This window comes from Brachyhypopomus gauderio, chromosome 5 (genome assembly GCF_052324685.1).
Source record: "Brachyhypopomus gauderio isolate BG-103 chromosome 5, BGAUD_0.2, whole genome shotgun sequence".
NCBI classification, from domain to species: Eukaryota; Metazoa; Chordata; class Actinopteri; order Gymnotiformes; family Hypopomidae; genus Brachyhypopomus; species Brachyhypopomus gauderio.
The window spans coordinates 35,587,995-35,603,727 of record NC_135215.1 but is presented as its reverse complement, the minus strand read 5'-3'; the positions used below and the strand labels follow the sequence as shown (position 1 = coordinate 35,603,727).

The 15,733-nt window shown below is 39.9% G+C and overlaps 1 protein-coding gene across 1 annotated transcript; it reads right to left on the bottom strand.

The window, feature by feature from the left end:
* Positions 1-4,065: 4,065 nt before the first annotated feature.
* Positions 4,066-14,739, bottom strand: slc17a6a (solute carrier family 17 member 6a). The gene is made up of 13 exons (XM_077007545.1): positions 14,184-14,739; positions 12,688-12,943; positions 12,277-12,395; positions 10,743-10,857; positions 9,261-9,348; positions 9,082-9,168; positions 8,168-8,310; positions 7,929-8,078; positions 7,031-7,163; positions 6,824-6,934; positions 6,512-6,639; positions 4,973-6,385; positions 4,066-4,935 (listed from the first exon to the last, which is right to left on the bottom strand). Exons 1-12 carry the CDS (start codon positions 14,267-14,269, stop codon positions 6,044-6,046), a joined length of 1,758 nt encoding a protein of 585 aa, XP_076863660.1. The 5' UTR covers positions 14,270-14,739; the 3' UTR covers positions 4,066-4,935; positions 4,973-6,043.
* Between the last annotated feature and the right edge of the window lie 994 nt (positions 14,740-15,733).

Genomic DNA, 15,733 nt, shown 5'->3' with positions numbered 1-15,733 from the left:
TCTGCTACTCATTTAACAGTGAGACGCTTTTTCATCTGGAAACCTAAAGCAAATAAAGAGTGTAGTCTGTGTATTCTGTGTTGCCAAATGACGATTTCAGCATATAAGTGACTGACTCCCCGTGTCTGTACTTTATTACAGTGCTAAATCACATGGAATAAAAATATGAATTTATGGTGTAGTTTGCTAGTTGCTGCTTAAAGGCAAGAAACAAATCTGATTAAATTGACTTGCAAATTACACCAAGATCTAGTTATAGAATGCGCTGTAGAAGCTACAGCTGTGACTCACATCAGTTTGACAAGAGAAATGACTTGTAATTAGCAGTCCGACACCAAACCTAATACAGGCTGATCACTCATTCTCACCTCTACCACCTGCTAATCTACCGGAGAATGCTGTCAGGCAGAGGACGGGACACAAATTAGTTGATGCACAATGTCAAAGTTTGAGACCTGCCTCAGATTCTGTCCCCCCCAAAAAGAAGAGAAATGAATAAGACTATGTAGGTCTCATAATTGTGCCAAAGAGGTGAGAAGGTGAAGTGTCCTGTGGCATGTGTGGTGAAGACAGGACCAGGACACAGGACCAGGACACATGCTTCCTGTCACACCTGAGCCTTTTCAGTGTTCCCGCTTGGTGAATATCAGGCAACCCTGTCCTCACTTTTCTTAGTTACAGTTTTCTCCCGCAGCTCATATCAGTAGGTCAGCTAGGAGAGATGAGGCCTCACACACACCGCCCTGCTGATGAATCCCTGTGCTTTGGAATAGATGTCATTTCAGAGTCAGCCAATTACTTTGACATAGCAGTAGTGAAGGAGAAAGGCCTGAGGTAGAGTTCAGCTAAAAGGACGTGATGTTTTTCCGTTGCACTCTTGACACCGTGAGCCAAGAGCAATTCAATCGAGAAAACCTCCTCTTGCAGGGGGAAATCACCTTTTTTGATTCTACTGTACTAAGGCTGTGAGAGATTAAATTAATTTGAAAAAAGGAAATGTTTGCCAGAACTGTGGCAGTGCCTCTCCATCATAACTTACAGTGGAATAACCAAATCAAAGGAAGTTTTAAAGTCTTGCACAGTCTTGCTCCAGAAGAACAAAGAGTATTTATGACATGTATTTCACAAGATAAAGGTCATTCATGCCATCAGTCTTATCAAATTATCTCTCCTGCACTTTGAACCTTATTCTCTCTAGCTTTCTCACGTTTCCCTTCCTCTACACACTGGATTCATTAGTACATCAAACAGGCTCCTCCTCTTTCTTTGTCTCTGGCCTTGTTCTACCCACACACACACACACACACACACACACACACACACCCATGCAGGTGTATGCTTGTGAAGGTGTTGCTCAGTGGAGCTTAGCACTGTTTTATTCCTGAGGTTTCAGCAAAGTCAACATTGCTCAGTGCATCTATTGGGAGTCTGTACATGATTTATATACATATGCACATCTCTTCTCTTTGTAGAAATAATTTCACTTAATTTACATAAACTTGTTGTTAAATTAGTTCTCTGACTGATGACTGACCATGTCCGCCTTGCCATGCATTTGTTAAGCAGTCGTGACTGAGGTGCCATATGGTGTTTAATTTGGACTTACTTCCATTTATTCACGTTTCCTCTAAGCCACCTCATTCAAACTGCATTTTAATCAAAGGGAGGTGTAGCATTCATTAATGTTAGTCCAACCCCACTCACTCACTCTCTTGCTCTCTCTCTCTCACACACACACACACACACTCACTCGCTCTCTCTCTCACACACACACACACTCACTCGCTCACACACACACACACAGAGTAGAGCCCATCTGTTGTGAGACGGATGAATAGGAGAGGCTCTCCCTAAGGATGTGTGTACCCTCTTGTCAGCATGTGGCCAAGCCAATCTCTCTCTCTCTCTCTCTCTCTCTCTCTCTCTCTCTCTCTCTCTCTCTTTCTCTCTCTCCAAGTCTCCCCTTGATCACTGTGAGACACGAAGAGGCTGGACCGCTCAGTCCACACCTGAGTCCCAAGTTTTGCAGATGACTCTAATCAAATCTGGAGGCCATTCTAAATAATGAGTATCATCTGGAGTGCTGGGTATTCTATACCAATGTGAGGCACTGCTCTAAGATTCAAATGTCATCTGAACGTACCTCTTCCTTTTCAACAGAGTGTGCACTTTGCTCCTGAAGTGTGAGCTTGTGACTCAAGCCGTGACATCTTGTGCTCCGTCCCCACAGAACGGCCAACCACTCTCACTGTGCTCTGCAAACTTGTCACTCCAGCAGGAAGCACTATTCTGGGATGGTGTGAATGACACAGCAAAGGGGGAATGAGTTCCCACCATGCAAGAGAGGTGTTAATGAGTGATGAAATATTCATTTTACCTTAATTGGTGAGAAAAAAGAAGTTTGGCTTGCCAAATGATGAGGCCATCAAAACACCAGAAGACTCCAACTAAATCACGGGACAGTTTTTCTTTTGTGTTTGAATCCAGTTCATGGATTTAACTGATGGGAAGATATTTCTGAGATTCTGTAAGAGCTAGTTTAGAGCTATAAAATATTTTTATATAATTCAAAACCCTGAGTTGCATGACCAGAAAAAAGTTGTACCTGCACCGTAACCCATCACATCATCATTTATTCATTAATGCCATATCAAGGACTTACTGAAGATGTGGGATAATGTTGAGTGGAAACATGTATTACTTTTATAACATATAGAGGTAACATTTATTTCCTTTATTAATAATTGTACTGGGTTTACATTCCTGATTGAGGGTTTAAGAAAGAATCCATGGTGTAAAATTACTACTCATTTTCTTCTGTTTCTCGTCTGAGGCCTCTGGCACTGTTAATATTAGTGAGTGCGTGACAGCATCAAGACTGGGTGGGTTTTTATTGAAAGGGGGTTTGGTTCAAGGGATAATGGCATTCAGGAGACTGTACCCTCTGCGCGCTCATCATTAAATAGTCATTTTAGATCTTGATTAGAACACTCAGTCCTCAAGGGATCCTTGCATACCCCATAACACCTGCCCCCAAAGCCCAACAAGATCACGTCTGTTACACAACACACACAATACGCGCGCCCTCTTTGTTCAGTCATGAATGCTAAAGTAAGTGAGGTGTGTCCCTAGCTATACAGTTTGGCATCGTAAACAGGACGTGCGGTAGCTCATTTTGATATATGAGATATCGGCCAGTGGTCTTGTCAGCTGCGTTGACCTGTTAACAGGGCAATTGGCGTGACTAGTCTGGTTGGTTAGCTGTGGAAAAACATGTTCAGGTTGGCTGGTGACAGGATTGTGTGTGCTGTCACATCAACATGCAGCGTGCGGGAGGGAGGCTGCCCAGGTCATTAGGGTGTGCCAGTTCCTCCCCTGGGCTTGCTGCAGGTGCCAAGCTCATGTCTGCTGAATGCAGGTCAAACCATCACAGGGACCTGGGAAATAGTGTGGCTGTAACACCGAATGGTAATTGTTACAATCAGTAATGTACAATGCAGTTTGCAGAAAACCACTCAAACATAGAAACAAATCATAATTGCATGCTTTTTTTTTAGCACAAATTAATGAGAGGAATACTCAGCACTTTGTGAAGCAGTTAAAGTTATTGATTGGTAATTTGTTGTAATCTAATTTGAATCTAATTAGAAGTGATTTGCCTTTTTTGCTGGAAACGGTAACCTCAGAGGAGGTCAATAATCTCAGTGCAGTCCAGGGAGGTGGCCACGCTGAAGACTATTGACTCTGCCATGTCTATAAGGGGAACAGGGCATTTAGAAGAGAGGTGAGAATAGTCTACACTGAACAACAGGAGCCCTGCTGAATGAAAGAACCCAGACCATACCGCTGGTTCACAGTCTGGGCACAGACACAATCTGGTTTGCAAGGTTAAAAAGCTGAGACTGTGAGTTTCAAATGTGAATATTTTAAATTTACATTATTCAAAATATTATGGTGTATAGTTACACTGGGTAAGGGATGTTAGGAAATGTATTTATATGTGATGAAGAGCAGTTACAGTACAATTTTACATCAATGAATCACTCTTTGACACGACAATAGAAGTTAATAACGTTTATACTTAATTCTTAGGTATGGAACCAGGGATAGATCTTTTAAATGATGTTAAGTATCTGTATACATATGAACATCTGCAGAATGTTTTGTGAACACTAACATTATACATATCATATTTTACCCAAATGCATATATGTATAAATGGCTTTGGCTAGTTCATAGTGGCACAAAAATGAAACAGCTAGCCCATCTAGACAGAATGAAACCATGGCACATTTTCCAAGAAGTGCAACAGCCTCCCACAAACCATTGGAGACGTTCTAGAATCTGTCCCCCAAAGGCAAAATGCTGGATTTAGGCCATACTTTTATATTTCCACGTTAGTTTTAACTCTTCACATCACACCATAAACAACTAATATGAAATGAGTAAAAATCACATTCTATTTTAAATGCTATAATGGTTACCAGTCCCATTAGGTTATTGCAATGCATCGTTTCACACATAACAAGACTATCCGATCAATTCAGCTTTTCAAATGCAGCTTTACACTTGTCCTGCTTAGCATAGACACTGCATAATACTTTAAAGTAATCGCGAGAAAATCTATCAAACATTAAACCAACTTTAAGTGATGATTACAGCAAAACATGTTGGTCACAAAAGGTTTGTATGAAGGTTTCATTGGTCTTTCAGTTGGACAACATATATCGCATGCTTTGTTTTACATCTCCATTTACTTTAAAAATTGACAGAGTTTCATGGTTCTGTCTATGAAAAATATGGCCTTTGTATTACAAGAAGCATACAGATCACCAACCCAACTTCACAGCAGTCTTACAGTAATATTAGATCTATATAAACACACACAATAAATGAAATCACTTTCTTGAAGAAGTAGCCTTCTTGCTATACTGCCTCAGAGTTAGAGTATAGAGCCTTCTTGCTATACTGCCTCAGAGTTAGAGTATAGCACTGCATTGGGAACGCAATACAGAACTCATAACATACACTTCATATGTAATGGTAATGAAACTAGTGCTGTAAAATGAGATTTGTGCCACAGTGTTTAAGATTGCACTTTAAACATGAAATCAAAGGAACTGTCAGACATTTGAACATTAATACATTGTTATATTTCTTCACTGACATATGTAGGTACATCAATATTTTCTTTGTGCTATTATACCATATACCTTCTGGAAAAAAATCCATAATTGACCATAGTATCAATAAATACACTTTGCTTTTTGCTTTAATGATTAGGTCCCAAATAACTGGACCAATTTATAGTGTACCACACTGATTTGTGCTGATACACAGAGCTTTATTTAAGGTATTTTAGGTAAACCTATTGTTTCCTGTTTTTATATAGCTAACAAAGTTCTATGTTGGAAAAAATACACCCGTTCAACATGTCAGCCAGCATTCTGGCTTACTAGTACTGTGTCATTTAGCAAACTGCACATCCCTGATATACACATCATTCAAGATCAAATATGTAATAAATATGAGTTCTGTATTAATATTCTCCATAATTTTTATGTATATACCTTGTAAGACTATAAGATTTGTATTTATATTTTTGTATTAATATTTGTGTGTTTGTATACTGCCTTGGTTATTGGTTCAGTTTGGGGTAATATATATATATATATAATAGTACCCAGCATGTCTTTACTTGAACAGTTTCTGAAAACTCTCTCATACCACTCTACAAATAGCCTTTTTAAATTGGGTACTGATTTGTAATCATTTCCAAACTATTTTACTTCTTTTCATTGATAAAAACATTTATGTTACATTTAGAATTTGTATCTATAAGATGACATATATGATCTATATCTTTTTGTTTATACAATAGCTCTTTAAGTATATACCCTGCTTTCAGCTTAATCTTTTCAGAATTTGTCTCAACAATTTCTCCTTTGTTAACTGTGAAGTCTGTGTCACAGGCATGATAAATATTCAAATCAGTCACCATAACCATTTAATGCCTTTCAGAAGTAACCCTTCCCCAGGTATTCTATGAATATCCATCTCTACCATGAGTGTAGGTGGGCTCAGCTTCCTCCTGAATATATTCCTCTTTTTTATGCCATTCCTCTGCCCATCCCCCATTCAGCTGAGTTGTGGCTCCGTATGATTTCGGGGGGGCCCCGAAGCCTCCCTGGGCTCCCAGAGGTGCATGGCTCAGCATGACGTCACCGGTCTCTTCAGCAAGCTCGTCTTCATCGATGAAACCACATTTCTCCTCACTGGTCTCCTCTGGGTCGGCCCACGGCTGCTTCTCACCGGAGGCAAAGATCCCGTAGAACACCACGCCGCCATAATGCACCAGAGAGGCGATCAAAAATACATTTTGCCACTCCACAGCAATGATGGACATTTTTTATGCTTATGTTAAGTGTACCAAGCATTAACATAATTTCATACTTAAAACAGTTAAGTATGCAAATATTATAATTTGTTATAATTGTATGAATCTCATTACCTTGTTTTTAGTCATGGCACCCACTATGAGGGGACACACCATACCAGACAGTGTTCCAACCCCATTGGATATGCCCATCAGTATACTGGCATACCTGGGTGCTATGTCCAGGTGGTTCACATTAAAACCTTAGTGAGGAAAATAGATAAAACAGAAAAATCAAAAAAAGAAAATGGAAAACCAAGTTTTCTAATACATTCTTGGAAATCCAAGATACTGTCATGCAAAGGTGAAGTTGTCTGTGTATGATGATGATGTGAGACTCACTGGAACTCGGTTTAACCCAGACAGCAGTTTGGAAGAGTCTCTCACCTGATATGGCAAAGCCACTGAAACCCACTGCTAGCACCAGAAATGAGATGGCTACACCTTTACTGTGGGAAAAGCCAACTACCAGGAGCAATGTAGCCTCCATCCCAAATCCTGCAGTAACACAAACACAAGGGTCAAAGGTCAACCGCAGAGTTATCCCAGGGTGCCTCTGCTAAGACACACATATCGCACTAATGACTCTCTTACCTCCACAGTTCATGATCTTCCTGACAGTGGTGGTGGACAGAATGTTCTTACTACGCAGAAAGTCAGCGAGTTGTCCACCTATGGGGACTATGATGGTCATGACCAGGTGGGGTAGTGCAGACAGCATGCCCACCTGAGCACACACACAGATCATCACATCTAATGAGCAGGCGCAGAGCGAACAGGTTTACAAACCTAATCCACTTATTCACACCAACTAGTCAAACACTTTTTTAAAAATTAAATTGAGGTTCTTAGCAATCTATAGGCACTCAACTGTTTCAGTCAAGTTAATATAATTTAACATTGATAATCAATAGCATTTTAACAATAATTGACAAAGATCCCAATTCAGATGCCACTTTTTATAATAATAATCCTCAGAGAGAAATCAGCATAACTGCCTTTGACTCTAATTGTCAAGCTATGCAATAACCCAGCCATGAGCAGCAAAATAAATCCTGAGGCTGTATGAATTTTGTCTGCCAAGTCAGTCATATCACTCTCTCTGTGTGCCAGAAATCAATCGTTATGTTGTGTTATTTATTTAGACACTTTGAGATCTTATTTCTTAGTGTCCAACATGGAAAATGCAATCAAATAATGGAAGTGCAATAGCTGCAGTAACAGTGTTGATTATGCATGTTGTACTGTGTAATGACTCTGAAGCTGAGAAGTAACAGTTTGTCCTCCATGAACAAATGCCATATGGCTTTGAATATGAACCCGGCAGTACTGTTAACAAAATAACATTTGCCGCAGGCATAAACGTTAAATAAGATTACACTGCAGTGTTGTCATTCTAGTTATTGTATTGTTCAAACACTGACATTGCAGATTCAAAGCTAGACGTTCAGTTTGGTACGTCCGTCGTTACAATCCTGCTGCGTTCACTCACTTTACTGATCTCGAAGCCAAACACCTCCTCAAAGTACGCGGGCTGGCTGATCAACAGCAGGTAGAAGGTCCAGCTCCTGCAGAAGTTGGCCACGATGATGGCGTAGACCGGCATGGAGGTGAAGAACTTCCTCCAGGGCGTCTTAAATTTCTGACAAGACACAGAGGAAATTGTTTGTGGTTGAAATTCTCGCCGTGTTAATGTTGATGGGAATGGGACGTTAGTTCCAAAAGACCCACCTCTGTTGCTCCGAGCAGTTTAGCCCCTTCTCCAATACTCTCCTCTATGTACCGCCGCTCTTCTTCTGTGATAGTGGGGTGCTCGGCCGGGCTCTCGTAAGACACCAGGATCCAAAACATGTACCAAAGAATACCGAAACTCCCTACACAGACAAAACACAACGAAGATCAGCTACAATACTGTATGTGTGTCTGTTACACATCTTGGTTTGGTTCATTTGAGCTGTCCTTATATGTTTCCTGTAGGATGCTGAATTCCTTCAAGCTGAATGTGGTTGCCATGACTGGCTCCATCCCTGGCAGCTGTTTACGCAGTTTCCCTCTCTCGTGTCTTTGTTTCATTTTCTCCAGTCTTGTTACAATCCTTGTTTTGGTTTTCACTAGTTTTACTAGTTTGTTAACCTTGCGTTTCCTGTTTATTTAAATTCAGTGTTTTCTGGTTTTACTTTGCTGGTTATTGTTAATCTTGGCCCATTGTGTTTGTGGTCAACCTGTTGTTAATATTCTAGGCTATTCTAATATTCTATTCTTGATTTATGTTGGTGCTCGGACCCTGGACTGTTATTGTAATCCTGATTATGGATTATGGATCTTCTCGCAGTGAATGTGTCCACCTTTCTATCACTACACATGACAGTGGTGAACTCTGACAAGTCTGTTACAGATTGTTCAAAATTGACTTCTAGTACACTTCTACTTATTTCTGTTTCATTTTGATAAAGACTTTATCATTTAATACTAGAGTATTCCTACTTTACATGATACGTTTACCAATGATAACCCAAACAACTGCTCTTCATGGTTTCTGATTAATTTTAGTGCACATGTTGCTGAGGACAGTAGAAATGCATTGTGCGCACTTCAAATATATACCAAATCACAGATTATTAATTTCAAATTATTTATGAACTCACCATAAATGTAGAAGACAGAGGACCAGCCAGAATACTGCACAAGGATCCCAGCCAGAGGCATAGCTACCACGGCCCCAGCATAGGAACCTGACGGGTGCATTTGTGATGTTTAAATGTATGTCAGGTGTTATTTAAACAGAGTGACTATTACTGTGAAATAAAAACAAAGCCATATTTACCACAGAAAGAGGTGGTGGCCAAGCGGCTTCTCTCTAAGGGCGGAGCCCATTTGCTCCAGATCCCATGGCATGCTGGGTAGGTCACACCCTGAATTCAAGTCAAGATGATAAAATGGCCTCATATGTACTTTTCCTTTATCAACAGTCATCTAATAAATAAAACCCATATCTTCAGTCATGTTTAATAGGTAGTTTTGTGCTGCTTTGTGCTAATAATATTGTATATTTAAAGTATACAGTTACATACTGTAGCTGTTGTACAATTACATATTGTAACATATTGCAGGTGTTCACAACCTACACCAATAACACCTAGAACAGAAGTCCACCTGTTGTCATATACAGTTAGTCAGACCCTCTCAATCCTGCCTATGACCGCTCACGTTCTAACTACTGAACAATGATTGGTTGGATATTATTTGGGTAAACGAGCATTCTCAACATAGCAGTAACACTGACATCCCTGTGGGTGTTATTCTGGTATATGTTTATCAGACAGCAATGTCCCGGGATTTTTTACACGTGCCCTATGTTACTGGTGCACTGAGAATGGTTTGTCATCTGAAAATATCCAGCCAATAGTGAGCCAGTGGTAAGATATTAATCACTGATGGAGGATGATGCAATATGCATATGGCATAGATGGGCCATATATCTGTACACAAGTATAATAAAGTGGCAGTGAGTGTTTATTGGTACATTTTGATGTTTACAAACCTTCATCATTAAGCTCCCAACAACAGTGACCAAATATTTATTTACATCATCTGAGTCAGACATTTGTAAAGGAAAAAGAATCAAAGCAAACAAATAAAATTAGTCACCTTTTAAATAAAGATTAATAAGCCACGGTGGCACGTACATAGCCAAGCAACCTGCCTGCTTTTACACAGAAACAGTAACGGTCCCATTTAATCTTCATTAGCTACTAATTTACACACAATCAGTCACTGGTGAACATAAATTGCTTGTTCCAGCAAGGGATGCACACTGGTCGGCTAATGTTTAATTTGTTCAAATTAGTCGATACACACCGAACATGAGCTGCTGTGGTCAACCTGCTCTCATTCACACAGCTGGGTCAGACTGCTGTTGTCATTCACTCCGCACACAAAGGACGCAAAGGTGGATCATCATATGGTTGGTAACCAGCTCTCTCTCTCCCTCTATCTCTCTTTTTCTCTCTCTCCTTCCATCTCTCGTTCTCTCTCTCTCTCTCAATCTCTCTCCCTCACTCCTTTGTTTGGTTTCAAACGATCCATTTCATACGATCTGCTCCGACGACTGTAATGTTTGTTTGTTCTGTTTTATGGTTTGAGACAATAGTTTGAAAAATGGACAACAGAACAATGAGGCAATGATGTTTTAACTCTATTCATAGTAATAGTATCCTATAATGTGCAATATCTGGTGTAAAGGAAGACCTGGGAAATTCTCATTTGAACGTGATTTAAAAGCTCAATAATTGCATATGGTTCCTACCTCGACAAGGCCTTGTAATATCCTCACAAACATGACGCAGCCATAGTGCACACGTGCAGCAGAGGGAATAAACATGTTGAGTGTTGATGTCAACAGGATAGCGGCACCAAACACCCTGTAAAGAGAAGCAAATAAGAGACAGCAGTTCTCACATGTCTGATGTATTTGGACAAATTTCACAAAAACATCAAGTGGGTTACAGGTTACAGCAACTATAGCACTAGTAAGGTCAAACAAAAGCATTGAAATGCTCCTTTCTAGTTGTCCAATCAGAATGATGGAAATCTAACCTATTGTTAACTTATTTGAACATGATAAATGGATAAGGATTATTCAACTCAGAACATTCAATTCTGAATCACATTTCTAATGATTTCTGTGCCATGATTAGGTCAGATCTATTGTGTAATCCAACATATGTCACCTATATTTTAATAGTGGCTATAGGCACCGTGGGATGCAGGTAGATGTTTATATATGTGGGATAACCCTAAGCTGTTATCATTTTTAAATAATCAAGTAATATTTTGTGAGTAGTTACTAAAGGTTGACTGCTTTGATAAGGTTTCACTGCATTTACAATTGCAACAAAAAAAGAACATAAGGCCAAATGCCTCTGCTGTAGATTAACCCCATTAACCCAGTTATATATGAATTATTAATTCAACATTCATGTCCTCCAAATGATATATATATGAATTTAGAGAATTTTTAGTTTTAGTGAATTTTGTCAACAAATTTATTCAGTGGCTTTTTGTTTTTGTTTTTTTGTGCTATCCTATTATCAAATAAATTCTAAAGGCTAATCTCTATAAATTTTGAAGTATTTATTTTGCTCATTATATAGAGAGTTTCCCTTGTACAGAATACATGGCGATAGCTCGTTTGTGCATATTATCTCGTATGAACGTGGTTGTCAGCATTTCCTAGCAATTCCTGCATTGCTGCCGCTGGTTGCCATGTGCCCCGAATACAAAAGATTAGACAGGCTCTCCCTCGAGACCTCGTTAACGGAGAGGAGGCGGACCTCGAGGGCGCGTGCCTCACCGACGCTCGGCGTGTTTCTGTCACGCGCACCATACGGTTCTCTTTACGATTTCGTTAGTTAAATGCCGAAAATGTTAGTATTTTCACATCTACCATCATGATCGGAAATGCCCAATCTAATATTTATAGGATATGCGTAGTAATAGCGCTATACAAATATATTTGATTTGATTTAATAGTTTTAAAACTGCGATATTTTTTAATACAGCTAGACTAAACTAATAAATCATTAAAATGTGACACTATTTTGTAGGCTACACCTGTTTATAGGATAGATGGTAATTATGGATAGTACTAATTATACGGACTACTTTTAATAGTCTAAAATAATCATGATTCTTGAATGTGGCCTTATTAAGTAATCATAGTGTCCTTTAACAGTCAGCACACAGGTGTGGTTTTCTCTGAAGTTTTACATTCTCCGTCTGTGGTTCCGTGGGCCACGGTTCTTATGGTTTGTGGTAGTGTGACTGGTTCACGGGGTCACCTGTTGGCCGCCAGCCTGGAGGAGATGTATCCTCCCGGGATCTGAGTCACGATGTATCCCCAGAAGAACGAGCCGTGGATCATCCCCACAGTCTCTGGATCCCAGTTAAATTTTGCTTTCTTAGAAAACAGACATATGAATAAGGAAAAAAATCTATACATAACCAAAATTGGACACCAAAGATCACTTATTTCATGTAATTATTTTTAATTTACTAGAACCTAAAATGTCTGTTTATTTATTGATTTAAAGGAAACACGTCATGTCTCATTCAGCACTCAGTCGTTACTTTGCTTTGAATGAGATGTGAGCAAATAGAATAAGAGCAGCGCTCAATGGCCAGGTAAACTGGAACAGGTAAACTGGAGCAGGTAAACTGGGGGCGGGGCTCCGGGACTCCCACGCGCGCACCTCTTTGATGACGATCTTGCCGCCCCGGTGAACGGTGCTGTTGTTGACCATGCCCACAATGGCCACGCCCAAGTTACACCGGATACCGAACGAGATGCAGAAGCCAAGGCCGCTCATGATGGCTATGATGTAACGTCGAGGGAGCCCAAAACACGTGCAGTCACACAAGGGCGCTTTCTTCTCGGGGATCTCGCGTGGACGCCCGTCCTCCGTCAGCTCCAGAACTTCTCCACTTCTCTCCCTCTTCTCCAGAACCCTGTGAAAAAAAGAACAAGATAGTCAAATTATTTCATTTTTCATAATGTAGGGAAACGCGCTCTTTTGTATTTAATTCAGGCTTTCGGTTTTAAAAAAACTCTTCCCCGTGTGAATCACTCTAGAATAATGACCTAGAAGATGAGGGATAATTAAATTTATGAAATATTTCATTTGGAGGAGCAGATTAAGGGCCGTGTTCTTTCTAATATTTGCCCCGCAATGCAGCACCCCTAAGATTAACTCCTAGTTCCTCAGTTTTATTTATTAATAATTTAGGTACAATTTTTATTTAACTGTTGGATATTGTAATGGGTAAAATTATAGAATAGCCAAAATACAGCATTTGGTCATCTAAACTATATAAATAACTGAAAAAACGGAAACGAAATATAGCATCTAAATGTAGGCAATATATATTTTATATAGCTTATTTAACGACACATTAATCAGTAGTTTGCCTATAATATATTAAGTAACGTGAGACTCCCATTCAGTGAAATACGTTGACTACCGTTGTACAGGAGAATGATGTACAAGCTATAGCCGAAGATGTAACATGGAAAAAATACCACTAGTTATTCATAATTCAGCTAAGGTGGCAAGGTAGTAAAACGAGAGCTTCACCACCACGACGCAGAGAGGACGGAGCCTGCACTGTCCTCGAAGAAAGGAATAAAACCTTTAAGAGAAATGTGGACGAGAGGTTGTACGGAAGTTTTGAGGACATTTGTATGTATTTTCTTAAAATGACTAATAGTGTGAGTCATAAATGTATCTACAGAATAATAATTAAACGAAATTGTCTGTGGTTAATACAAGCACCCACACACACAACCCAAACGTTATTGTAATATTAATACTACCTGACCAGCACGTTAATTATATTAAAATAAACCATAAAGCACGTGTCACGACTCGCTCGATTTCATTAATTATTTAGCAAACCCAACCAGAAGAACCATTCTCGGGGGAATTCTTTAATCTCCAGTAGCATAGCCTGGATCGAACCACGGTGTAGCGTGCATCGCATATGATTTTAAATTGTCGTTTTTGAAACGAAAAAAAAAGCTCCCGTACCGAATATATAAAATAAAAAATATTGGATTCCCAAAAATTCAATGGTGAGTAATAACAGTGATATATATTCTCATGTTTCATGCCATACTTCTATGCATACTTCTATGTAATTATCAACATTAAAATCATTTTATTAAGGCAAACAACAAAATAAGTAATACCTCTGTATATGTCCTAATGTCTTCCCCGCGAGATTCTTCATTCCCGCCTTACTAGGGGCAAAAACTCTCTCTTTCAGGGTATCCATATCCAAAGATGCCGTTCCGCTTGTTATTATCAGACTGCAGTATCAGATTTCAGATTGAATGGGTTGTAGAATGCATATTTCTGATGTGCAGAAACTGGACAATTTGATTTCTTGGAAAGGCAAAAATCGGTATTGGTTTTTTAATCCCCCTGTGATTTTGATCTGTACCAACGCCTACACATACACTCACATATGGGTGTCTTCTTTTGCAGCCATTAAAACGTCCTTTAAGTTTTCCTTTTCCTCGAGTTTTGTTAATCCGCGCTTCTCCATTGTCACTCTGAGTAAGCCTTGGGTTGTTCTCTAAAATGCTAAAATCACATATTCAAATGTGTAGTCCTAGATATATCACACTATGGTTTTGTACATGGTGAGAAACGGAGTCTAGAACCGGGTTCTTGTTTTAAACGAGGCAGTCTGGGAGCATCTCCATCCGTGGAGAGCGAAGGCGCGTGTAGCCCCGGCTGCTCCAGGTACCGCCGACAGGAGCGATGCGCAGAACGCGTGCGCGCTATCCCGCCCCTTTACTCATTTACAAACGGATTACGCGATGATAACAGCGTATCGTTAAGACAAAAACAGATTCAAGTCACCACAATAAGTGTCAGAATCACGACTTTTGGTCATGTTTTCTTATATGGAATATATTTATGAGCATTTCAATTGTAAATTTTACACCTGCAGGTACCATGGAAACCAGATTGCACCTGGAGTAAGATGCCCTGGGATTCTCTATGACAAGATTATTAGAAAAATAAGGTCAGTCTAGTTGTGTCTTAGTTTCTCCCTGATTGAGGTGAACAAACAATAACAAATTATAGCCAAGTCAATGTAAGTGTAAAAGAAATGTAAATGTAAAAGAAAGAAAGAAAGAAAAGAGACTAGAGCGACATTTTAAATCACCACAAGTGGGCACTGCAGTACTGAACAACTACTTTCATAAGTTTACTTGGTGACTCATTCATAATTGTACATGCCCGTTTCAAGGTTCTTCACCTGCCTTCTGTCCCCTCTGGTGGGGCCCGCAGCCAGCCGGTGTCGGCCACGGCCAGGCTGAGGAGGAGACACGGTTACTTTGGGCCAGGGAGCAGGACAAAGCTCGGGGGGGGGGGGGGGGGGGGGGGGTTCAAGGGGAGATAACACCCCCAGGAAGAAACCTGGCCCAAGAATGTTTGGACTATACACACAGTGCCCTGGCTAGCCATTTGCCAGAGCAGTTTCATATAACAGAGTGCTGGCCTACATAGTGAGAGAAAGAGGATTGAGTAGTAAGAACAAGCGAGGGAGACGATGAGACGTATATGCCTTATACGGTGGCCGAGAAGACCCATTGTGCTGCCAAAGAAAAATTAGCTGCAAATACACAAAGCAAATTCATCAAAATGACAATGCGGACGCTACATTTTGTAAAACGTTATGCAAATTCAGAAACGCTGCAAATCCACTCTCTGGGATTTTTTTTTT